This window comes from Saccostrea cucullata, unplaced genomic scaffold (genome assembly GCF_032062105.1).
Source record: "Saccostrea cucullata isolate Sc308-1 unplaced genomic scaffold, CSIRO_AGI_Scuc_v1 ctg578, whole genome shotgun sequence".
Lineage (NCBI taxonomy): Eukaryota > Metazoa > Mollusca > Bivalvia > Ostreida > Ostreidae > Saccostrea > Saccostrea cuccullata.
This window is the reverse complement of record NW_026932815.1, coordinates 62,192-89,559: the sequence shown is the minus strand read 5'-3', so window position 1 is coordinate 89,559 and position 27,368 is coordinate 62,192. Positions and strand designations below refer to the sequence as shown.

The window sequence follows — 27,368 nt, the reverse complement described above, 5'->3', positions numbered from 1 at the left end:
TTATGATGAAGAAAGGTGCATCTAGCAAAATGGTTATTTTTTATGCCCCCTGGGTCGGGGGGGGGGGGTTACATAGTCTGAAAATAAATTAATGTTTTGAAATCTGCTCTTCTGTAAAAATCAACAACTTTATAATAAAATTTGCAAAATGTGGCCCCAAGGTCATTGGTTCCTTTGGGGTGAGATGCATAACTGGTTAGAAAGTGGAAGTGCATTTTCTCTTTGTTACTCTGATCTACCTCTGGGTATTAAGTAAATAGAGTAAGCATGCTAAGTTTATAATTATGATATTATAAGCAATAGTGCCTCTTTCAAAATTGTGAATTGTAAATTTCATGGCCTCTGAGGTAAAACACGAACCAATTTTAATTGTTTGAAAGTTGTTACACGATACTCAGGTGACCTATAAGGCCCATGGGCCTCTTGTTTATTTCACTGTCTAGAAAGTGAAACAGACCCATTTTATTTGTTTTAATATCACTTTATTGTTATTATATATAGTCAATAGGCCTATACTAACCCCATAAGTCACATATCAAAATATAGATCTCTGTTATTTGGCACATTTCACAGAAATTCTTTCAATGACTGACTTTAAATTTTATTTTTATGTATACTTCACAAAAACAAAAAAATATTATGTATACTTCAAATAAAAATCATTGATTCAGACTCAATACACACAAAAATCATTGAGTTGTCCTTACAAGCAATACTAATTAATGCACACATAGAAATACATGTATCCGAATTTCCAAATAATTGGAAAAATTGTTTTACTGACACTAAGCAATGACTGAGATTCTTCATAACAGATAGAACACATACTCTCGTCTAAGGTAATCAAATCAATCATCTATTAGAACTAAACCAGCAATAAATATTAACTCGGTGTAATTATATACTGTACATGTACTAAAATATGCAATTACACAGAATCCCACAGGTAGAAATCACACGGAAGTTATGCAGTCAGTTACCCTTTTCAAAAAATGCTTAAAAATACATAAAGAGAGAGAGAGAGAGAGAGAGATTTTCATAGTCTATGTATTACTGTAATAATAACAAGTAATCTACAGCCAACATTTAAATTTAAAGAACGCCTGCATATCTGGATCGTCCACAGATTTACCATTCACACCCGCATAAACCTCCTGTAGGACTTTATTCTTGAATTTTTCTTCTAAAATTTTCACATACTTCTCCAGAACAGCTAGATAGGAAAAAAAGATTGCTTGAGTTCACATTAAAAAATGTACATTTATCATATATTGGGTGCCAAGAAAAATGTAAGATATTTACAGTTTCCTCTCATGGTCTTTTAATTGGTGGTTTCTCCATTTCAAAGAAAAAGTTTCCTCCCTTTAGGTACAATAAACTTGCTATTCATATCACCTCAAATAAAGTCTTGTATATTTTTTTAATTACCGGTATGGATTTTCCTCAAATGATCTTGCATTTTCCATGTGAAATTTTAAAGAATTAAGATTCACAGAAATAATAATGGCCCATTGTCCTTTGAATATTTTGAATTTTCAAAATTGCAGCACTTAATATTGTTATGGTCACAGAAGCAAATTCAAGATTCTTCATCTTCTTTAGAAAAATTGGGCTTCCTTTTTGAAATTTTAAAGGACTGTTCATTCAATATATGACGTCAAAGAGCATAATATTATGCAAATAAATTGGATTTGGTTGTAAAATAAGTTACTTTAGATTCCTTATTTTTCGTGAGTACTTATTATTGTGAAATAATCTCTGTATTAAGGTCAAATTGTAAGAGCAATAATTCACAAGTGGACAGATGTTCAAAAGATTTTACATTGGTTTCAGCACCATGGCATAAGAATAAAAGCGAGTTATTTTATTACGTGAGTGGTGCGCATGCTTACATGATATTTAATTCTACACATTTATTTAGGAATCTATAGTAATGACAAAAGAACGATGCAAAATTATGGATGAGAGCAGATAGCAGTAGGTTACCTGAGTGACTCAGATAACCTTATAAAACTCAATCAAACTAAAATCAGGCAAATAACCTTGTAAACAGTGACAGTGAAATCATTAATTTAGGGGGGGGGGGTTATTGGTTTACAAGTCATGGAGAGACCCACAAATTTATGACCACCATGAAATGCAAAATTTCATATGCATTAAATTACATCTAAACATTCTCCAACCACATAATCAAATCCCCACAATCTAATATTTTTTCCTCAAACCTTCAAAATTTTACCTCACGAAAATATGTGATTTTACATTTTTTGAGATATCACATGAAAGTTGGGAGGAAATTATATTTCAATCATACTAAGTAATTTTTAATTTACCTAAGCCGTAAACTTTTCCATAGAGGATCATGTTCTTCACCAGTCTCTTATCCTCGTAATCCTCGGCCTTCATCAGAAGCCGCACTATCTCACCCAGGATGTAGCCATCGTCAAACGTCGGGGGGTCAGAGATGTGGAATTTACAATATACATCCACAGCTCCCTTCGGATCTGTCTTTGCTAACATTTCTGCTAATTCAATGCAGGCATCATGAACCTGAAGGAATATTTCTAATTATATTACATCGCTTGCTTACAAGTTTTACATGCAATGTATATAAATAACTTTCAGGTACTTTGAAGAATAACTGAATAACTTCAGTTCAATCCCAAATTTAAGTTTACATATAAGAAAAGGACATCTATGAACCAGGTGCCCATGGGCCACAATGCTCACCCAAGTTACTTTTGCCTGCCATTCTTCAAAAGATTCTTAACGAAAGATTCTTAAAAGATTTTATATTCCCTGAAAAATTGTGACTTTATAGTTTGGCTTAGGGGTCACTTTATCCACATAACATGGGAATTTTTTGTTCATATTTCAATGTCAGTTTTCCTTCCACACTGTGACCCAATCCTACCCCCTGGAAAATGATTGGAATAACTTTGAATATACACTTTCTCAGGAATCTTCACAACCTTTCATATTTTCTTGCCAGTAATTCTCGAGAAAATTTTTGAAAGCTTATTCTTGAATAATTTAATGAAAATTTTTTTTATCTCCTGTTGATGTCCATCCCTGATTTGAACAATTAAGAATTCAACTACCCCAGGAAACTATAATTTCATCTTTTCTACCCTGGTGCTTTTTGTTCAAAATACTCTAATTTTGCCTTTTCTTGATTTTCTCCCCTTAGAGGGAATCCTTCATTAAAATAATTTATTTAGAGTTTTCTTTACTCAAGGACACTTTGTGCCAACCTTCAAGTTTGTTAAAATGAGCTAACTGGTTCTTAAGCTAAAGTCAAAATTGTGAAAAGTTAACAAATGATACAGGGCTCTTATAACTTAATGAACTGTCAAAGTTTTATGGACTTACTTCTGGTGCCATAGCCATGACTTCATTGTAGAACTTCTTTGATTGGTCAATTTCTCCTGTTGCTCTGTAAGCTCGGGCCAGGCCAAGTCTGGGATGGTAAGTTTTCTGGTTGATTGGGGCTGGTTTACTGTCAGCTGGTTTAGGCTCTGGGGCAGGTTCTGGTTTGGTTTCTTCTTTCTTTGGTTGTTCAGTGGCTGACAATTGATAAGAAATTCCAAGTTCAAATTCTCATGCCTAAAACTCCTTTAGGTTTAAAATCCTAAAAAGAATTAATCTGTGATTAACTTTAAAATGGGTACTTTCAACTTCCCTTCTGATTATTTTGAACATTACATAACAATTTTTAGATCATTTCAGCAACAGGTTTTTACAAATGTGAAAGTAGTCCTTTGAAATTTACTGGTGTTTTCTTTAAATACTGAGTGTCATGTGCATGTATTTGATGTAAATTCAAGACATTCATTTGACCAATAGAAATTTAGGAGAATTATCAACTGAGGGAGTATAAAGAAGGCAGATAGTACCTCCAGACTTATTGACAGGGGGCGCAGTTTCACACTAATGTGTACCTTTACCTGCTGGGGGTTTAGATGGGGCTGGAGCAGTGTCACACTGATATGTAACTTTACCTGCTGGGGGTTTAGATGAGGCTGGAGCAGTGTCACACTGATGTGTACCTTTACCTGCTGGGGGTTTCGATGGGGGCGTAGTGTCACACTGATGTGTACCTTTACCTGCTGGGGGTTTAGATGAGGGTGCAGTGTCACACTGATGTGTAACTTTACCTGCTGGAGGTTTAGATGGGGGAGCAGTGTCACACTGATGTGTACTTTTACCTGCTGGGGGTTTAGATGAGGGAGCAGTGTCACACTGATGTGTACTTTTACCTGCTGGGGATTGAGATGGGGGAGCAGTGTCACACTGTACCTTTACCTATTGGAGGTTCAGATGAGGTTGGAGCAGTGTCACACTGATGTGTACCTTTACCTATTGGAGGTTTAGATGAGGCTGGAGCAGTGTCACATTGATGTGTACCTTTACCTGCTGGGGGTTTAGATGAGGCTGGAGCTGTGTCACATTGATGTGTACTTTTACCTGCTGGGGGTTTAGATGGGTGCGTATCATCACACTGATGTGTACCTTTACCTGCTGGGGGTTTAGATGGGTGCGTATCATCACACTGATGTGTACCTTTACCTGCTGGGGGTTTAGATGAGGCTGGAGCAGTGTCACACTGATGTGTACCTTTACCTGCTGGAGGTATAGATGAGGCTGGAGCAGTGTCACATTGATGTGTACCTTTACCTGCTGGGGGTTTAGATGGGTGCGTATCATCACACTGATGTGTACCTTTACCTGCTGGGGGTTTAGATGGGTGCGTATCATCACACTGATGTGTACCTTTACCTGCTGGGGGTTTAGATGGGTGCGTATCATCACACTGATGTGTAACTTTACCTGCTGGGGGTTTAGATGGGTGCATATCATCACACTGATGTGTACCTTTACCTGCTGGGGGTTTAGATGGGTGCGTATCATCACACTGATGTTTAACTTTACCTGCTGGGGGTTTAGATGAGGCTGGAGCAGTGTCACACTGATGTGTACCTTTACCTGGAGGTTTAGATGGGGCTGGAGCAGGAGCCGCTTTCCCTGCAGGAGCCTAAAAATTATACATGAAAGTTGTTCATTATCATCTATACATGTATATGTTCAGACAAAATAATATGCATTTTAATAATAGATTATATAGATTTTTTTTCAAAGAAAATCTTGATACTGACCTTAGCAGCAGCCCCACCTCTAGTGGCCCCTCCTCTTCCTGCAGCTGCACCACCTATAAATCATAAACACTGCATGACAGTCAGAATTACAGTAAAACACACTTATAGTTAACATGCTTAATTATTACATGTATATAAATACTGCATGAAGTTGAGTGTAACATTTAAAATTTTCACCGCAAGAAAACTTTTGTCAATTGAGGTGCAGCCGAGGTTTACAGTTGTTTTTGAGAGGTAAAATTTTTTGATATTACACGCAACTAGATGCAGTATTTATTATATTGAACTGTGTCTTATACAAATTACAATGAAACGTGTATGCACAAATTCTGCACTGTCAACATTTTTGGAATATCACCTGTTGTTCAGCAATGTTGTTTGTTGCTATGCTGGAGAGCATGGCTTCATTATTTAGTGGGTAATAGTGGCTTTTTTTTGATAAATGTTTTAACAAATCAGATAAACTACTGTGTAATTCATGCAAAAGTAAAATACAATGAATTGATGCATACAGTGAAGTGATTATCATTATCATTATCAAATATATTGTAGACTAATGAACTATGTACCTATACTGGATTCTGTCATTAGCTTAATCCTGTAATATGGCCCTTTAGTACCCCTGGAAAGGGGGCAAAATTTAACAGATTTACAAATCAACTTCATTTTTGTGCATCCGGATCATAGATTCGGGGCATATATTGTTTTTGTCCTGTCTGTTTGTCTGTATGTCTGTTGTCAACTTAAACCTTCGCCATAACTTTTGAACCATGAGAGATAGAGACTTCATATTTAGTATGCATACTCCACTAATTATAAACTCTTTCAAATGACACCAAGGTCCATGATTTTGTGACCTTGACTGTGACCTACTGTAGATCACTAAATTTTTGTGACACCTTATTTCGCGAGAAAGTCATTGTCTCTTGAAAAGGGAAACAAAATTTTCATGAACTGTGGTCATTGCTTTTATAATATATAATGAATACTATTATACATGAGAATTAAATTTTCTCGAGCACACTGTCTCACGTAATTACCCTAAAATAAAGTTCTCATGAATAAAAAGTGATTAACAGCATATCTTAAAAAAAGCTTTTTGGACCTTTGCCATAACTTTTGAACCATAGAAGATAGAGACTTCATATTTTTATAATCCACTAATTAAGTTCTTCCAAATGACACCAAGGTCAATGACCTTGTGACCTTGACTGTGACCTATGTGCTAAAAATAGCATTTTAGAACTTTGTTCCACCAGGTGCATAGTGTTTCACAAACACATTTTGTTGTTTTTTTAATCCTAATCCATCCGTGCAATTTCTTGATTATCTCCCCCTTCAAAAAGAACATTTGCCTTTCATATGAACAAAGTTAATATATTTCCTTCGCTAAAATTTGGTTTGTGACAAATTTGTTTAAAAATAACTCAATATCTCGTGAAAAGAATGTGAAATTGCTAAAAAAAACCTCAACAAGCACTTGATTCAAAAGGATTAATTGTTGTCAAACTAAATATTGTCCAAATTATTTCACTTGAGCCAATAAAGCATTCTCACCCCTGGCTTGTGTAGGAGGTGCCCCTCTCCCCCGGGCTGCTGGTGCCCCTCGAGGGGCAGGTGCTCCTCTCCCAGCGGCCCCTCCTCCCCTGGCAGCAGGGGCAGGTTTTGCTGCCCCTCCTTTGGCAGCTGGTGGCGGAGCTTTCTTTGCTTCTTCTGCCTTTTTGGCCTCTTCCTCTGCTTTTACTTTATCTTGCCACCATTGCTGTTCTAAATCAAACAACAAAAGGCAAAAAAGCTATAATGATCACTGAGTCATCTTGGCCCTGCTGTTCTTAAGAATATTAATCCAGGGAAAAAACTTCCAGCTCAAATTGAAGCTCCAACTTCACCCCATGGGTTATAATTAAACAAACATATATCATGGTGATTCTGACTTAAAGTACGACAAATACAGCTTTGCTATTTCAAAATAATTCTGTAAACGCACTGTATTATAAAAAATAATTCCAAAAATTTGGGAGCATCAATTTACCCAAAAGGACTCAAAGTGATTATATTTTGACATTTAAAAAAAATCAATAATTTGAATTCAATAATGATTTATATATTTTTTAGTTAAAGTAAATATTGACAAAAACATAAAAAATTATACTGTTTTTTTTGGAAAATAAAATAATGCCTTGTACGTATATATATGTCAAAAACTGAATCTTGTTTGGTATGCTTTGTATAATATTTTGCTGAAAATGTTCTGTGACTTACTCTAGGCATATGGTCTCAGTGCAGGGACACCCCCCAACAAACTTGAACAAACACACACTAACTTTTTCCCCAAACCTTATGTTTTTTATTTAAAAGTTAATTGCCCCCTTCATTTCAATTCCTTTACAAAATTACCATGTACCATAAACCACACATCATACCTCTCAGGTGTGACAATGAGCCAAATGTATCACGATTTACCAGTCTAACATTATACCACTACCATGAACCATAAAACACACACCATACCTGTCAGGTATGACATTTAGCCAAATGTATCACGGTATGTACCGGTCTACCACACACCATTATCATGAACCATAAACCACACACCATTCCTGTAAGATGTGACACTGAGCCAAATGAATCAGGATACACCAGTCTACCATTACACCACTACCATGAACCATAAACCACACACCATACCTGTCAAGTCTGACATTGAGCCAAATGTATCATGATTTACCCCACCTCTGTTGATTTTCCCGTGAAATACTGGCTTACGATTGGTTAAAGTCTGTCACGTGAAGGAGGTGGATTTCTTATACCCGGTCAGTTGTAAATCTATACCCGGTCGATATATTACGTCACAAACATAACGTGACGTCATAATAGGCACAGTATAAGCGTGATAAAGCATTTAGCAGAGAAAACCATTTATAAACTACAGATAAAACGTAAATGTTTCATCGGTGGGGTAAATTCGTTACATAGTCTTTTAGTGACAGGGTATGGGATGATACCTGGTTAGTAAATTTCATACCTGACTCGGCTCTGCCTCGCCAGGTATGAAATTTACTAACCAGGTATCATCCCATACCCTGTCACTAAAAGACTATGTAACTAATAATACCAGTCTACCATTACACCACTACCATGAACCATAAACCACATATCATACCTGTCAGGTGTGACATTGAGCCAAATGTATCATGATATACCAGTCTACCATTACACCACTACCATGAACCATAAACCACACACCATACCTGTCAAGTCTGACATTGAGCAAAATGTATCATGATATACTAGTCTACCATAAAACCACTACTATGAGCCATTAACCACACATCATACCTTTCAGGTGTGATTTTGAGCTGAATGTATCATGATTTACCCCTGGCTTACGATTGGTTGAAGTCCGTCACGTGAAGGCGGTGGATTATTTATACCCGGTCAGTTGTAAATCTATACCCGGTCGATGTATTATGTCACAAACACAAACGTGACGTCATAATAGGCACAGTGTAAGTGTGATGAAGCATTTAGCAGAGAAAACCATTTATAAACTACAGATAAAACGTAAATGTTTCATTGGTGGGGTAAATTCGTTACATAGTCTTTTAGCGACAGGGTATGGGATGATACCTGCTCCGCCTCGCCAGGTATGAAATTTACTAACCAGGTATCATCCCATACCCTGTCATTAAAGACTATGTAACTAATAATACCAGTCTACTTCACACCATTATCATGAAACATATACCATACACCATACCTGTCAGGTGTGACATTGAGCCAAATTTATCATGATTTACCAATCTACCATTACACCACTACCATGAACCATTAACCACACAACATACCTGTCAGGTGTGACACTGAGCCATTAACCACATACCATACCTGTCAGTGCCTCTGGGGGACCTCCCGCGGCGGGTTTTCCTTCCATACTGATACAGGCCTGATAAGACTTCATGGACTGGTTCAGGATTTTGTTAGCGGTGTCCCCGGGGGGACAGTTCTCATACTTGGCAAACTGTGAGGCCCCCAGTCTGTACAGAGATAGACTACTGCAGGGATTCAGGTTCACCAGCTTCTGACACGTCTACAAAAAAGTAAGGAAGTCCTCTCCTCATACAGAAAATCTGAGAAGTCATACAACATTTACAAAGATCTACAATATTCCCAAACAAGTGTTTTTATAGCTATAAGGAATATCAATTAATAATGATGATGATGTATGAATATAATCAATGACCACAATATTATGTAATTCCTTTATACAGATGTAATTTTAAAGTAATCTAAAAGGTATTCTGGTTAAAGATCTTTTAATCAGAACAAGAGGCCCATGGGCCACAAACTTCACCAGAGCCATGATGACCCTGCTGATTTCTTTCTTAATATATTCCTGAGTGAAACTTTGATCCCCTAGATGTAATAATTCTTAAAGATGTAGCATATGCACCCTACTAATCAGAGACATAATTTGAACGAGCTTGAATCTATGCTACTTGAGGATGCCTCCTTATCAGGTGAGCTAAATATGGATGATAACCGATTAAATTCATAATTGTGTGGCAGATTGTAATTGATCAAAATTAATAATTACCATTACTCTATTCCTAAATGGGAATAGACATCTTATAAAATTAAAATTTTTTGAAAGGGTAAAGAGAAAAGTTTATCCTGAGTGAAGTCAAGGTAAGCTAAAATAAAACATCTGTTTAAAATCTGGACCACTGACGTACCTGTTCTTGGAGATTGAGCAAGTCTTCATTCATTGGTAGAGTGGATTTCATGATGAGTGCAGACAGTCTCTGGCAGCGCTGTTCTATCAGATCTGCATTCTTCACAGGGTCCTTAAACAGGCTGTCCAGTAGATGTGAGTGGGATTCCAGGAGCACCCACTCCAGCTGTTTATAGGTGTCTCCGCGTGCTATATAGGGGAGGACCTGGGAGGCCAGCAGGGCTGAGCTGGGGTAGACATAGAAACATCCAAAATAAACATAAACAAGCTCATCTCAACATGACAGGTTCTCTTTATGAAAGGCATTTTTCATCACATGACAATGTTTTCAAGATACCTACTACCCAATAAACTCAGTCACAAAGCATGAGAGACTACTACATGTTTATAATTCAAAAGCAAAAGTAACAAATCTTACATCTACAAATGCAAAAGGTAATCTCTCACAAACTAAATGAGTGTTAAGTGAGATTCAATTAATATCAGAGAATCTAATTATTTTACTTTCCTTAAACAATTCCCCAAAATTCAAATAACTTTGCTCTATAGCCACTTACTTTATAGAGCAAAAATATTCTCATTTGAGTGGGATTAGATGGATAGGAAATGTTACCATATTTCTTAATACTTTCAAACAAAAATCTTGGTTCCTTTTTTAAAGTGAATTAATGAGTTTGGTGTCTTACGTATGAAATATGTGTTCTGGTGACATGCAGTCTGTGACATCGGTATTCCTCTGTAACAGCTTTCCTACATTGACAATTCCTCGCAGGAGATGAACATTTGATGATCGTAACAAATTGTCTGAATGAAGTACAGGTGGTATATCTCTGCAATGAAAATCAGTCAAGATTCTACATTAATTAAACATGCTCTCTTATTTAGTTCTTCAAAATATAAAACTGTTGGAAACTATGGAACAGTTACACCAAAGAAATGAAAAATTTAATGTGCCAAATTTCTGAGAGGACAATTTAAAGAGCATGCTGCTTTCATTAGTGTCAGTTTTCCCATACAGTTCAAAAGCCAATTTGCTAACTGTAAAAATCAACCATGCAAATTGAAGGAAAACTAGGATTTCGGCTGTATTGGACAATTTTAAAAAATGGCAAACGACCCCATCTTCAAATATTTAATATGTCCTTTCTTTGTTTGAAGTCTGTTTAATGACTCCTTCCATTTATTTACTCTACATTGTATGAGTTAATATGAGGATAGTAGGAATCTTATAATCTTCTCTAAAATTTCTACATTTAATAAATGTCATTGAACACAATTTATAAAAACAGCTGATATTTTAAGTTCCAGAATTTTACAGAGAGTGACTGGATTGTACATTTTATTTTACTTTCAATTCATCCTACCAATCAAACAGAAACTGAGCACATATTACCTGGGGTCATCTGAGGTCATGGCTGCCTTTGTATGTTGTGTCAGGAGCGTTTCCATGGCCTCCAGCAGATAGAGGATTGTTTCTTTAGATCTGGCACCAGGTCCATTTTTCTGCAAAGCAAGTGCCAGTCCCAAATAGAACCTAGTAAGAAATTATAAATGTTATTTGGATTAGAAATGATTTGTATTATGTTCATAATAATTACAGCATCAAATAACTACCATAACTTGATATTATAAAAGAATATTTACCAAACTATATATCTTACTAAATATCTTATCTAGTTCATCCTTTGTATCTTTTATTATAATATTAATTTAATGTTCAGCACATCAATTGCAAACAAAATCATTGTGAAAGAATTTAAGTAAAATTTTCTTATTTGTTCTTGAATTGAAAAGTAAGGATATGAAATCAAGGAAGAGTTATACATTTCTATATTACTTGGCAAACTGATGTTTAGGGTTCCAGTTCAGCGTCACTTCCAGTCTTTTCACAGCATCGTCAAAGTTCCCCTGTATCACAAGCATACGTCCCACATGAAAGTTGTAGATGGCCTTGGATTCATCTAAGGTCAGTGCATCCATGTATTTTAGGTAGGCTTGTCCCAATGAAGACTCCTCATCCTGCGCTTTCTGGGCAGCCATTCCTTCCTGCATAGTAAATGTCGTAATTTGCAAAACTTAGACAGAAGATATGAATTTCTGATCTTGACCTTTGAACTTTTCATCTCAAAAGCAATAGGATCTTTTTAAGGGTGTTTTCATATGAATTTTATTGCAGAAGCATAACACACAAGCAGAATATATGAATTGGTGTCCAGGACCATTGACCTTTTAATCTTGTTAGGTAATAGCGAGTTGTCATAAGAAATTTCATTGAAAAGTGTTAAAAAGATTTAGAGGTGTTGTATGGGAAAAAATGTTACACACAGACAGAACGACAGGACTCAAACTAAAATCCCCAACTTTCAGTGAAAACACTTACATTCACACAACCTCTCATACATATATGTAACATTTGAATTTACTGCTCCACCCTACCCCCTGGAGTAAATTGGGGGATCTGAACAGTCTTAAATCTACAGTATGTAATGGAGCTTTCACACAAGTCAATCATCTTTTCTAGCCCAGTGGTTCTTTAGAGGATTTATATATATATATCAAATTGAACCAGTTTAGTCAGAATAAGTCCAGACCTGAGTTTCAGGCAGGCTCAAGTGGTCACTTGATACATTGAGGCCCCTGGACCTCTTGTTTTTGTTCAATATGATGATTTAGAAACCCTTAAAGTACACTATTCCATGCATTCTTCTGGTTTTTTAACTCCTTGTGTACCTTAATCTTATAGAATTGGCCTCAAAACAGCACTAATGAATTACCTGAGAGGCCTGCTTTGATTTCCACACAAATAAACCCATAACATGGTCTGCCTTGCCACTCTGGTTATTGTTCAGAAGATGATGATATTCCTCATCAATGGCCTTCAGTTGTAGAGCTATCGGGGCAGAAGCACTGTCCACCCCGCGTAATTTACAAATGGCTGCACACTCCTCCTCTTTTGAACTCTCTTTGGCTTCAAAGTTGAAGGATGGCAAGGACTCCCCACCCTCCTTTGTCAAAAAAAGTGAACAAAGAAAGGTATTTATTATACACCTTGACTTGGGAGTAACATCACAGAGATTGAAATAATTCAAACAGGATAAACTAAAGTACTTTGTTATGGAACTTTGAATGTGTGACAAACTTCTTATATCTATTTCAAAATAAAATAAATAAGTTAACATAAGCTTGGGTCAGTCTTCATTCTCCAATTAAACTGAATCTTTTCATTTATATAAATTTTCTCAACAATAATGCATATTCATACTAAATTCACACGAAATGAAACAGTGGAACAAAGAATCTGCGACTCAGTCAATACCATTCATACAGTTAAAATGAAATGTATGTAACATATCTACCTCTTTTTTGAGACCAAATAAATCTTCAGCATAATATCTTTCTTCAAGCACTTGCCCAAGCTTCAAGTGCAGGGCTGCATCTTTTGGTTTGAATTTAATGGCACTGGCAAAATTATAGGCAGCATTATCCAAAAAATCTAATGGTGTTTCTCCATGAGCCCACTGCATAGACTGTCCTATAAAATATTGAATGAATATTTAAAGTTTCTACTTACTTTTTTAAAAACAAATATCTGCATAGAATGTCCTGTAACAGATTTAATTAATAAGTTTCCACTTGCTTCATTACCAAGTAATACTTAATGAACATACATGTATATGTCAAGTATTTTTGTCTCTTTATTATAATTATTTAGCTAAGAAGAGTTTGTGGACAGTTTTGTATGATTTTCTCTGAGGCAAGTTCTTCAGTTTCATAAAAAATGTACCGTAATACCTTTTTAAATGGAATTTTTAACTACATGCAAATTTAGCAATTTTTCTTTTAAAATCAGTATTTAACCTTAAGCAATTTAGTAATACCTTGAAAGATAACAGTAACTTGGCTCATTTGGGCAAAGAAACTGTTAGCAATATTTGATTTTAGCAATTTCAACACCCTTGCTAAAAACCATCATTGAATGCTAGCTGCATGTAGATCTGTAGCTCGCTGGTCTGAAAAAATAAACTGCTATGGATGACCTGAGAGAGCTAGAGTGCCACCCACTGAAAAAAGTGTATAATTTATTTATTGTGCACAAAAAGTGCACTGTTTCTCAATTTATTTTTGCATATATTTAAGCTGCCATCTCAAAATATTACTAACCATTTGTTCCAAACATAGTTTTTCACTATTCCCACAATAAAACATTTCCCAAAACTGATGTAAATAGCACGTCTGGGCCTGAAATTGTGACCATGGAAAATTTGGACTATTTATACTGCCATCTTGGGTGGCAAGACACTGTTAATATTATTTTTTTTTTTATATACACTTAGAAATAAATAAACAGCACTTTTTTGTGCACAATCAATATACATGTACAATTTTTTCTGTGGGTGGCACTGTAGTTTCTGGACGTCTATCCTATTTTTTCAGACCAGAGAGCTACAGATCTGCAGCTATATTGAATTTTTGCAAAAATTTCTAGGTAGTAAGGGCATACCTGATTTTGGTAGAGACTCAAAATATTTGCTTAAAAAGGAGTCTGCATTTTTACACATTTCAGTAACATCAGTTTCATCAAAAATCTGTTGCAAGTTTTTCTCCCATTTTCTGACCTAAAATTTAAATCATAAGCAAAATTAATTGTATGAGTAAGAGGTACATGTATCAGAAAAAGAGGATTTTGAAAATAATGAATGTTTTTCCATAATGTGAACTACCTCGAGAAAAAAAAAAAAGAAGAAAAATTAACACCCCACAAAAATTAGTGATTTCCCAGTTAGGAAATGGCCAAGTAAGAAAATTGGGAAATTGCCCCTTTTGATAGGTTGATACTTATTTTTGGAGGGTAGTGTATTTTTGAGATGAATACAATTGAACTTTTTTCTTTTGAATATGTCACAACAAAACATGGTGTTTTAAAATGTCAGTCTTCTTGAAAGAAGATCCTTAGCCTCACCATAACATTGCAATAAGCTTGTCTGCTAAATACCCAGGGACAGAAAAGAACATTTTTGGGGGGGCACCCCAGGTTTGTGCAAAACCTTATGCACAATGGACATTTAGATGTATTGATGACATATTGTCAATCAACAATGGTAATTTCCCTTATGTTGGGTACCAATTGCACCCTTATCATTTATACACACTTATTTTGTTAAAAAAAGTCTACTTTTTTGTCTTTTGATCAGAAAAATAGAAAAACATTTTTTAGAGTGAAAGTTTTTTCAATATACCATACAGCTCTGTGTATTCATATTTAACAGAAACAAAAATTTTATAACGTGCTTATCTAAATGAATTTGTGCAAAACCTTATGCAGATTAATTTAATATGATTGTTTTACTTATGCCGCCCACTAAATACTAGTATTGTGCATTTAACATTCAGGAAGTGACATGTCCCTCCAGTTTGTCATTCCTGTTACCAGTTATCTCACTTTCCTAGAAAATGTTAAGAAAATATCACTTGCTGTGGCCTTCAACTGGACATTTAGATGTATTGATGACATATTGTTAATCAACAATGGTAATTTCCATTCTTATGTTGATACTATATATCCTGGTGAGCTTGAGATAAAAGATAGCACAGAGTCTGTTTCATATTTGGATATCTTACTTCAAAAAGATGTTAATTACTTATCATAATTATACACACTTATTTTGCCAATTACTTTTATTGTTCTTAATATAAGTTTAATAACCATGTTAAAAAACTTCAGAAATATGTTAGGCTTCAAGAGAACAGAATGGACAGAAATTGTAACAGGAGATTTAAGTTTTATCATTTGTTTTTCCTAAAATTATGAAAAATTTCCAAAGACTTTATATATATAAATATTCTTTACAATGTATAACTTTTATTGTCAAATTTGCCAGATTTGACAAAATCATGTTTTTATTCTACATTTATTTCTCTTTTCCTAACCAATAAAGTTTTAAAAAAGTCAATTTTTATTTAAAATGTAGATTTCCCCATCCTGTTACACTGTTTGGTCTGTTTTGGGCCACAATATATTTTCCTAGTTTAAATTGCTTTGGCAGAGCACCTGTTTGAATACTTTCTGTAACTGATTCTAATCACAAAAATAATATACAAGGTTTTTTTCACCATATAAACATTCCGATAAGGCTTATAATCATGCATGCTTTTAAACCTATATATTAGATTGTCAAACATCTGCTTTGTATTTTTTTTATTTTTTGAGATATACAAAAGATTATTCGGAAAATTTTGAAATAAAGTTTTACAGCTCTTTTTATGAAAGTAACAGGAAGGACATTAAAATTTAAATGACTCAGATAAAATGTCACTATTTTTTAAAAGATATTTTCTTTTATGATCATGGATTTTAGTAGTTTATTACTATATTATTCAAATAAAGATGAAAAAATCCCACTTTCATTTTTCAAAAATATGTCATTCAAAAAATGGAATTTTTTGAAAATGACCCCCTTCACCTGGCCGGGCCATCAATTTCACAATTTTGATAGAGGCCAGTCTCAATGCTTAATTATTACAATCAAGCAAAGAGTTTGACTGCTTGATGTTATGATGAGTAACAAATTTTTATAAAGATAACACTAATTTTGATAATCTGAGCCCCAACGCCAGGAGGCAGGGACCATAAAATTCGAATATTTGTTCCCTATCACATAGAAATTCTACAACAAAACTGGTTGAAATCAGTTTAATCTTTGGTTTAATCATTGATCATCTTTGATCATGTGTGGATTCCCCATCAGACCAGAATTGTACACAATACTAACCTGTACAGAATGGTTCAGAGGAGCTGTTACACTTTTGAATTTGTCAGTGACGTCCTGCAAAAACACAAAGGAATCACAGATCAATGGATATACATGTATGATACTCATATACTTAAATCCATTGCATGATCATATTGTCCATAGAAACAATAATAATAGGGGGAAAATTCATAACTGTATTAAACTACATGTATACCTATGCTAAACCTTCATTGTAATTCCATTGTAACAATTTTTTTTATTTTTTCATTTTATTTTTTTTTATTTCTGCATTAAAAAAATAAATTGCAATTATGTGTTAATTCCCTTTGGAAATTTTTTTTTCATAAATATTTGCTGCAGATTGCTGTAAATTACAATTAAGAGAATCTACATTTTGCACACACACGCTGTATTGATCAAATTTTGTTTTTAACTGCAGCAAGTGTTACATAACAAGTATGTTTCAAGTTTTTAAAGTTTTAAGCTCACAGCAAACAAACCTTATACATGCAAAATGAACTAGTCAATTAAAATAAAAAATAAAACCTGTAAAATGCATGTTATATGTTTCTTGCAAACTGGATGCAAACAACAGATTTGAATGCATTTTAATTCCTACAAGCTATGCTTTGATAAGTCCCTTCCAATTCCCTGCAAACTGATGGAGCATTTTCTGCAATTTCACTAAAAGACTGCAGAGAGCAGCAATCATCTGCAAACACAGCAAGTTTTCATCCTGTCCACAATTTCATTCCCTGCAAACTTGCAGAATGGTTGCAAATCTACAGCTAGTTTGATAGTATGGGGACTACTTTGCCTAGTAAAATTTAATGTACTGTGAGATTTGTTTGTCTACAGTTTGTACTTTTGTCCTTGCATTGTCTTTATTACTTTAATGTTTAAGGTAACATCAACTTACTTCCACTGGAGGAGCAATGTTGCACTTTTCAATTTCTGCTGCCAGCTCTGAAAACTTAGCTGGATCCAACATCTCTATGAAATGTAAAAAAAAAATTGCAAGTTCATAACTGGCCATTATACCAATAATGTATAATAATGTAGATTCCTTATTTTTCGTGAGTACTTATTATCGCGAGATGGCTCTTCAACGTCAAATTGCAAGAATAATTATTCGCGAATGGAAGATTGATCAAGAGAATTTTCATGGATTTCAGCACCTTAAAAATAAAAGCGAGTATTTTTATTTCGTGGTTGATGCTTCTCGCGAAATTATGCGATAATTAATTCCTCGCATATAATTAGGAATCTACAGTAATGTATAACAATATCTATTTCAGTTTGGTATAATAAAGTACTACATGTATGTACTACTATTTGAATAAATCTTCAACACTTATTTTTAATTTTTACACAAAATTCTTACTTTTATTCGTAAGTGGAATTGTAGCCATTGCAACTGCAATCTTTTTATCCAATTCATAATCCACAATTCTCCAGTCCTTTCCTAATGGCATCCCACTCAATGGGTCAATTTTAGACTTGCGTGTTTTCTCATCAATATTTGGAGCAGAGTATGTGTTCTTCGGATTACTTCCTCTTATGGTGATTGGACGATAAAGAACACTCAGAGTAAATGGACATTCAAATTCTTTAGCCAGCTTTTCATCCAACAACTTCACAAATCGGGGAATCTGTTTTCTGATCACATCCACGATGTAAGTCTAAATTGATAGCAAGACTATAGTTATCTTTCTGTCAACATTCAAACAAGAGGCCTATGAGTACATGCTCTCCTTATTTACTACTTAAGACCCTACTGTTCTTCTTCAGCAGATTTTTTTCCATTTGTTTTCCCATGACTGACACCCCCCCCCCCCCATTTTGATTTACTGTTTACTGTTCTTGAGAGGAAGAATTTAAAGATTTATTGCAATATATTTCTATATAACTCTTTTATTAACTACTGCGGCCCTACCCTACCCCAAGAGGTTTTGATTTTAACAATTTTTTTAATCTACAATAGGAAATGATATTATCATATGTTTCATCTCTTCTTGCTAAGTGGTTCTTAAGATTTTGAAAAACAGCATTAAATTTTCACTAAAAATAAGTAATTCTTAACTATCTTCCCTTGAAAGAAAGCATGGCTCTTCAGCTGAACAAAGAGGTAGAGCCACTTTGGGCTTTAATTGGCCCTGAGAATTTCTGAAAGTTCAAAACCGCTAAGTTTAGGTTGCAAATGCAGTATTTATTACTTGGACTGTTGGTGACCACATATCTATTAATTGTGACGTAATTTCACATTTAGTCAATGCATTATGACGTCATAAAATACGTCATTCTCCTCATATCCTGTAAATTCCCTTGAAAATGACCTAAAGTTGAAGCGTTTTTTCAATATTTCATATAGAGCACAACCTCTGATCCAAAATATGCCAATACATAATGAAAGGTCTATTTCTGAAGATCAAAAAACATGTTTTGATTTTTGGATCGTGGGCTGTGCTCATATTTTAATTCTTTGTTGAATATAGTCAAATACGCATATTTTCTGCAAATTTCAAGAATATTGCGATTTCTCAAAGCCTGTTTTCAAATATTTGGATTCTCAAAACAAAATTTCATTATAGAACATGAAAGCACTAAGTGTCTACTTTATTTTGATATATTAAAATGGAAAGAGTGTGATAGTTAATTTATTGATATAAGTACAGGGCCATTTTATGCATAAGATGGCTCTTCCTCTTTAGTTTGGACCTTCACCCAATATGCTTTCACTGACAACTGGTTCTTGAGAACTTGAAAAGTTTAGGACAACACCAACAACATTATTGACAAAGTTCAAATTTTGATCAGAAAAGCTCACTTAAGCCTCTGATTCAAATGAACTAAAATGTTAAAGAAAGTTGAACATGAAAGCAAAGAACTTGACAAGAAGCAGCTAAAAATTCTTTAATCTTCTGTATGCTTAAAAAAGTAGCTTAGGTTGAAGATTAAAAATTCCTGTTTGATGATTTGATCAAAACATATAGGGCATGCTATTATTTGTCTACACCAAAGTACTTCTAGCTACTGTAGATAATTTACACTTTATATATATAACTTAGAGATCTAGGTTCACTGTATCCATAAAATGGTCCAGCCAATTACCATTAATACTAATACCAATTAAATGACTAAGTCTCAATGTCCCTTTCAAACATCAATATTAAGAAAAGAGACTTTCAATTCCCAAGGTTTTCTAATGGTCCAAACAGGATTTGTGAAATTAAAAATGTGTATATTGAGCACTTTCAGCAAAAATGTAAAATAAGCCACTGACCAAAAATATAAAGCAAGGATATTATAAACATGAGCATAGCAGAACAGGGCATAAGGCTGCAGTTGACATTGATCCCAATGCAAATTATGTCACACACAACGGGACAGACTAAACTGAAAGAGTGTCAACTTTGTGTCCTGTGTAGACAAATCAAGCTCACCCATTACTAATTCTGTTCTCAGACTCCTTAATTGATTGAACCCAATTCATTCATTTTAAAGTTCTCAAAGCAGTGGTGAATGATAGGAACCTTATTGATTTCTGTGAAACAATTCCAGAAATTCTTGCCTTTTTGTTTGAGCCATCAGCTGATGTCACCTCTACAGAACAATTTGTTTCACCAACATTCAGTGCAGTTGGAGTGCCTGGTTTTCCCCCGCAAACAAGCACAACGTTTTTAGTATCGGGGGCCACTGGTTTAAGTACAACTTCAGCAACATTACAAGGAAGAAGACCTTAAAGTAGAATAAACATATGAACATAAAAAAGTTTGTCTATTTACCTACTCTGAGAATGTGATAGATAATGAAGGAATGTGTCTCAAATAATATGTATTTATAATACAATTGCTTTTCGCAGAGATCAAGCAGCATCCACTATTTCAATTACATTTATGAACTTACTGTGTTAACATAAATAGATATACCTAGCAATTTCAGATATGCACTGTGTTAAATAAAATCTACACTATTAAATTTTTAAATAAAGCAATTCATGCCAAATAATATTTATGCAAAACATAATATGTACCTTTATATAATTACCAGTAGATCGTGAGGAATTTGGTTCTAATTTTACATGAACTTTTTAATAAACTACCAATAAGATTATAGTATCGCTTTGGTTACTGATACATGTTTAATTTGGTACTGATCTTTGTCATAGCTATCACAGCCTATACCACACTTGTAGCGCTTGTAATATTCTTTTCAGATTTAAAATACCTACTGAGATTGTTTACTAGAGATGTACTTACAGGAATAACTGAGGACGTCTGGATTAAACTCAGGACTGATATTTCCCACTGATAACTGCAGATCACTGAGGAAAGCATCTTTGGCTGACAACCTCTTTGCGTGTATGAAATAATGTTTTATTGTCCCATCTTCAGAAGTCACCTCAATCTTTATATCTGTCACTGCACCTTCTTTGAGGGGGACATCCTTGCCCCCATCTCCTCCCTAATTTATTGTAAATTAAAATACAGATGATCAAACAAGGAATATGAACATAATTATGCAAAATCTTGTTAAAAAACTTTTCTTTCCATTACATGATTACATTACATGATATAATAAATTTACTTTTTAGGATTTTACTTAATATTACACTTAAATGCAATAGGCCAAATGTTCTGGAAATTCTATTAATAGCGAGCCCAGTGAGTGGCGCAAATCACCCCTCATCACTGTGAGCTCAAACAAATATGCCTGGGTGAAAAGAAAATTTGGACTACTGCACTTTGAAGTTCAATTCATTCAATAGAATTTTTTCCCACAGTAACTCTGGACCCAGAATGCATCGATCACTTTGATGAGCTACATTCTAGCTAGAATAACAACATATGTTCAACAGAAAATAAATTGCATGGCCATGATTTAATGGATATACTGTAGATAAATAGTACATAAAAAGGTCCATGGGCCACATCACTCACCTGAGCAATGTGGCTAGAAAAGAACTAATCAGCTCAGTATTGAAAAGTTTAAATCCATAAGTGATGCTAACCTACCTTTAGAGGGGAGGGGGCTACAATTTGAACAAACTTGAATCTACACTTCCAGAGGATGCTTTCATATAAATATGACTGAGCATGGACTATGCTGTTCTTCAGAGGAAGATTTTTAAAAATATTTCCTATATATATATATATATATATATATATATATATATATATATATATATATATATATATATATATATATATATATATATATATATACAATGATATATATTTATATGAAACTTTGATCGTCCCTTATGGCCCCGCCCTTCCCCAGGGGTCCTGGTTTGAACAAACTGAAATCTTCACTTCTTGAGAATGCTTTCATATAAATGTGACCAATCATGGCTTTGCTGTTCTTGAGAAGATCTTTAAATATTAATTTTTCCTTAATATTCCTATGTAAAACTTTGATCATCCCTTGTGCCCCCTTCCCCTACCCACTGGTGGTCATGATTTTATTAAACTTAATTGAATCTGCACTACCTGAAAATGTTTCCCTATAAGTTTCGATCATCTTTCCTGGCATATATAGTTGCTCTTGAAAAAAGATTTTAAAAACATATGCCACCAAATTTTCACTATTTCTGACTTATCTTCCCTTGAATGAGAGTGGCCCTTAATTTGAAAAAAAACTTGAATCCTCTTCACCCAAGGATGCTTTGTGGCAAGTTTGGTTCAAATTGGCCAAGTGGTTCTGAAGAAGAAGTCAAACATGTAAAAAAGTTTACAGATGGATGGACACCTAGACAGACAGATGGACCACGGACAAAATGTGATCAGAAAAGTTCATCTGAGCTTTCAGCTCATTTGAGCAAAAAATGATATGCATTAAAGTCAGCTTTGTTGAGGCTTTGGTTTGATAATGCAACTTACTTACCTTACCTTACACTTAAGAGTGGTTAAATGTACCAAATGTCACATGTAGTTTGAAGAGACAGGTCAAATACAGTTTATAATCACACTGAAAAGGTGTCTGTGATAGCCCTTATGCTGTCAGCATATTAATTTTGAAAGGATCACAAGTTTAAATTTCTAGTTAGACCATTCTATGGATCTCTATCAATTATATTTAAGGACTACGGACAAAGTTTGTTCTGCATGTTGAAAAAAAAATTCTATTGCTGCAGAACTGTAGCTCTCTGCTGGAGAAAATTCCATCAGATCAAACAGAGAGCTACAGATCCATGCGTTGTAAAAACCTTCGATTTACGCCGCCATTTTTTTGTCGCTCACTCCAGGTATTTTTTTAATAGACCGTTTCACTGTAACTGCGGTACGTACTGCTCTTTTGCAGGGCAAAATGATATCGTTTGGTGAAATATGACGTAAAAGTAATTGTTTAATATATGCCATTTAATTCTCTGTCAACAAAAACTTTTCAGTTATCATGAAGGGGCTAATATTCAATTATGTTTTCCCAAGCTTTATAAATGATATCTGATATTATCATACCTCATTAAAATTATTCTACACAACACGTTATCTGATTGGTTCTAGATTTTCACATGATTGGGCCATAAAACTTCATATTTCCCGGTCGTTGGCATGCTTTTCATCATATTCCACCTCTTCGGATACCTAGTGTATTTTCCCGCAATATAGTTATCGTTCGTTGAAAGAAAACTCCCAAGAGTATTCAACGTCACAGTAGACTAGTTTACATCACAAAACTGCTGAATAGAAAATGCGTCAAAAGGTTTCAGGAATTTTTACGTTAAAAATGAAAGTGAATTTGAGAGCTCTGCCAAATTTGAAAGTTTATTTTTATTTCAAAGTTTTCGCTTGTTTCGGTATAATAAACAATTCATTGCATGAATGTTTGGGAAACATGAATACTTATTCAGCCAAGAAATATCACATTCCCCTCGGGCTTCAATATAATTTTTCTTGCCTGAATAAGTATTCATATTTCCCTCACTATCTAGCTGCATAACTGTAGCATTATGGTTTTTATGTATTGGTCTTTGACCATAACGCTACAGATCCTGTAATGCACAAAATGTGCAATTTACGGCGCAAGATTTTTTGCGCAGTTTGGGAGAATTTCTCCACTTTTCAACTTTGGTGAATCATCTATCTTTCACCCTTAATTCCAGACACATTCTTAAACTAATTTGTATATTTTGTCCCTCTCAACCTTTTATAGTCACCTCTACAGACGATAAATTGGCTTGATATGATTATCTGAGGGATTGCAGAAAATTCTAAAACAAGCGAGTTTAACGCTCATAGAGACAACTATAAAGGGTTCTGAGGTGTATAGAATATATATTTATTTAAAAATGTGTCTAGAATTATGGAGGAAAAGGTAGATGATTTAAAAATATTGGAAAGTGGAGAAATTCTTCCGAACTGTGTGCAAAAAAATCTTGCGCCGTAAATTGCACATTTTTTGCATTACAGGATCTGTATAGCGTTATGGTCAAAGACTTATATATAAAAACCATAATGCTACAGTTCTGCAGCTACTCACTATCATATCATATATAATAAATGTACATATAATATTAACCATACAGTTAACCCCTAATCCATATAGACAAATTTCACATTCCTAAGAGTTATCTCCCATTGTTGGCGTAACGCTCATTTTTCCCACTTGATCCCTTTTAAGTTACCTGATAATATTTTTAATCTTCAAACATTATCGGAAGATTTTGATCTGTACCTGTATTGTAAGAGTATGGAGCAACATGAAAAACATAATGAACATACTAATACAGATTTTATTTCAAAGATACTGACCCATAAAGTGGTAAGGTTATAGAGGGAAAACAGTGCCTGTTGACCCCGGATTGACCTCGCAAAGGGGAATAACTTTTGTAAATGTGAAAGTCAACTATTATTCACCAATTACCTTTTAACGGTTCAAGAAGGGCCGTTTGTGGATGTGGAAATAGAAATGGGAATCTTTTAAACTGACATTCCAAAACCATATAGGACTGTTTCGGACCGTTGAAAGGTAAATAAAGTATCAATAATTGGATTAAAATATAATGACTTTAAAATTATCGGGTATACCATTCTAGGAGCGATTAGGAAAGCATAAACTACAAGAAATAATACCTTAATTGGCCTGAAGCGAGCGACAAAAAATTACTTCGTATATCGAAGGTTTTTACAATGCATGGATCTGTAGGTCTCTGGTTTATCTGTCTGAATTTTCTCAAGCAGAGAGCTACAGTTCTGCAGCTAAAAACGCTAGCTACTGAACGTACTGTGTCTGGGGCAGGCACTCCATAACACCATTCATTTGATTTAAAAAAAAAAAGAAGTGGTACAGCAAAATTATGAAAGAGAATGATTATTGAATGAATATCTGGATATATGTTCGGGTTGCACGGATGCAAACTCCGCATTCTCGGTATGCTTTAGCACGCAAAGACTTCGGGTAGTCCGATATTCAATTAATTTATTTTAACTTACGAATATACAGTATGATGCACCGGAGTCACTTGCCAATGGATCAATATTGATTTTTGTTACATTGCTTGGCACTGTTACTTCGTACTCGAGGTGGTTCTTGTTAAAACTTGGCGATAACTTGCCTGGTTTAATGACAAGTTTTTCTAGCGTACAGTCGTCCATCTTGAAACTTAGGAAGCTTTAGTGCGGGCTTCTTTTTTAAAATGCGGGACTATAACGTTTTTTTTGGCTAAGGAAAAAATGAAAATAATCTTCATAAATGCATATTCAATGCATATTTGACAAATTTAGGTCTAAATATAACCATTGTTAAACAATAAGTAATGTATGTATGTAAGGTTTATATTATGGGTGTTGGTAAAATGAGTACAAGCAACCCCGGGCCGGGGCAAATGGAAACGGGACAAATGGAAACCAAAACGTCCCGGTCAGCGTCCCCTAATTTTAGTCAAAGCGTCCCCTGATTTTAGTCAAAGCGCCCCCTGATTTTGGTCAAAGCGCCCCTAACATATTTTTATAGAAAAAATATCTGGTCAAAGTGTCCCCTGAATATATTTTGGTCAAACCATAAAAAAAAGAATACCGTCCCCAAATTTTGGTCAAAGCGTCCCCTGATTTTAGTCAAAGCGTCCCCTGATTTAAGTCAAAGCGCCCCATGATTTTGGTCAAAGCGTCCCCTAACGTATTTTTATAGAAAAAAATACTGCCCCCAAATTTTGGTCAAAGCGCCCCCTAATATATTTTTGCAGGGAAAAAAACGTTTCGAGTCGATCCCAAAGAAATAGTCAAAATGTCCCCTGTGAAAAATTTTTTCGGGTAACTGCAAAACAATGATAATATTATAAATACAAAACAGTTTTATTCTGTAACTTGTTTTGAAAAATATATTAGGGGGCACCTTGACCATTGCTTTATTCCTTATTAACATGTTTGTAAAAATATATTAGGGGGCGCCTTGACCAAAATCAGGGGACACTTTGACCAATATTTGGGGGCGTTTTGACCAATATTTGGGGGCGGTTTTGTAACATCATTTTACTGTAAAATTCTATAAGGGGCGCTTTACAAAAATCTTTGACACGGTTTTATTAGGGGGCACTTTGACTGGATTTCAATGGAAACCAGGAATTTCATGATATTTTCCAATTTTCTGAGTTAATATATTTAAACCAAAAAAGATGGGTGGATGAGATGGGCAGAATGCCTATAGCGCAACAGATAAGAAGTGAAAAATTTAATCTAAATTATATCAAAATTTTATGTCACATTTCATCTAATATTATAGTATACTTAATGTAAAATCTCTATAATTTACAAAAATCTCACTACACAGACTTAAAGAGACAAAAACAATCATTTTTTCATACTTTAAAAAAAAATTTCAATATGAGTGGGTCGATCTTTGCTTCATTTTTTTTGAAAGATTAAATCCTAAAAGTTTGCGAGAAAATAAATATTTTTTGGTTTACAAAAAAATGGAGCGAAGACCCTGGACTATACCTTAAAAGTACACTTTTATGACAAAACATTTGCATCTTTCCGAGAAATTCTTCAAGTCCATTAAGTCAAGGGTCATATCACAAACATGATTTAAATGCCCAAAATCATCATGGGCCATGTAGCATAGTGGTTATAAGCGCATTAGTTTCAAAGCAGTATGATAATTCAGTATTTTATTGCTGGGGTTCGAATCCCCATGTGACGTATACCATCGAATATTTTTATAAATGAAATTTTTTTTAAAAGATTTATTTTCTCTCAGAAAATTTTTTTTTTCCTCATAATTTCATAAATTTCAATAATGAGAAGTAAATTTAAATACTCAGTTTACATATCAAATGTAATTTCTTAATATATCTGACGATACAGGCATTCTGCCCGCCTTATCCCCCCATCTTCTTTATCATCAGACTGTTTTGGGATATAGAAAACCACAATGTTAAAGTAACACGGAGCTGTTTATAAGGGTCATATAATTATTGTTCAGATTTGAGAAAAGTTTTTTAAAATAGCTCTCATCAGTATGCATAAGCATATAAAGTTTGAAAAAAAAAATCTTTCATTATACTTTCTTAAAAATTAACACAAACTAAAACTAGAGGTACTTTGAGCAGTAAGCTCACTAAATGATTCACAGCACCTCCCATATAAATGTAATGATGAAGTCCATGTTTTGCTCTGGAAAACTCCAAATAAGTGTAAGATCAAAAAGTAAAATAGGACGTCACAATGGCATTATGTATACGTATAATAAAGAATCTGTGAAAGTATCATTAAATTTTATTCAGTG

General features: G+C 34.4%; 1 protein-coding gene across 7 annotated transcripts; it reads right to left on the bottom strand.

The window, feature by feature from the left end:
- Window positions 1-460: 460 nt before the first annotated feature.
- LOC134236231 (uncharacterized) lies at window positions 461-25,443 on the bottom strand. Of its 7 annotated transcripts, none has more exons than XM_062718389.1 (21): window positions 25,079-25,443; window positions 20,903-21,107; window positions 20,215-20,381; window positions 18,028-18,325; window positions 17,563-17,636; window positions 16,662-16,715; window positions 14,393-14,507; window positions 13,248-13,423; window positions 12,666-12,896; window positions 11,729-11,937; window positions 11,285-11,425; window positions 10,578-10,721; window positions 9,893-10,118; window positions 9,045-9,246; window positions 6,714-6,923; window positions 5,157-5,209; window positions 4,981-5,035; window positions 4,468-4,512; window positions 3,373-3,566; window positions 2,334-2,550; window positions 461-1,213 (listed from the first exon to the last, which is right to left on the bottom strand). In XM_062718389.1, the coding sequence occupies exons 1-21, from the start codon at window positions 25,238-25,240 to the stop codon at window positions 1,074-1,076; spliced, it is 3,318 nt and encodes a 1,105-aa protein (XP_062574373.1). In that variant the 5' UTR covers window positions 25,241-25,443; the 3' UTR covers window positions 461-1,073. The 7 variants fall into 7 exon arrangements, with proteins under 7 accessions (XP_062574373.1, XP_062574374.1, XP_062574372.1 ...); XM_062718390.1 differs by lacking the exon at window positions 4,468-4,512 and adding an exon at window positions 4,158-4,208 and having other exon boundaries at window positions 4,987-5,035; XM_062718388.1 differs by lacking the exon at window positions 4,468-4,512 and adding an exon at window positions 4,050-4,106 and having other exon boundaries at window positions 4,987-5,035.
- Between the last annotated feature and the right edge of the window lie 1,925 nt (window positions 25,444-27,368).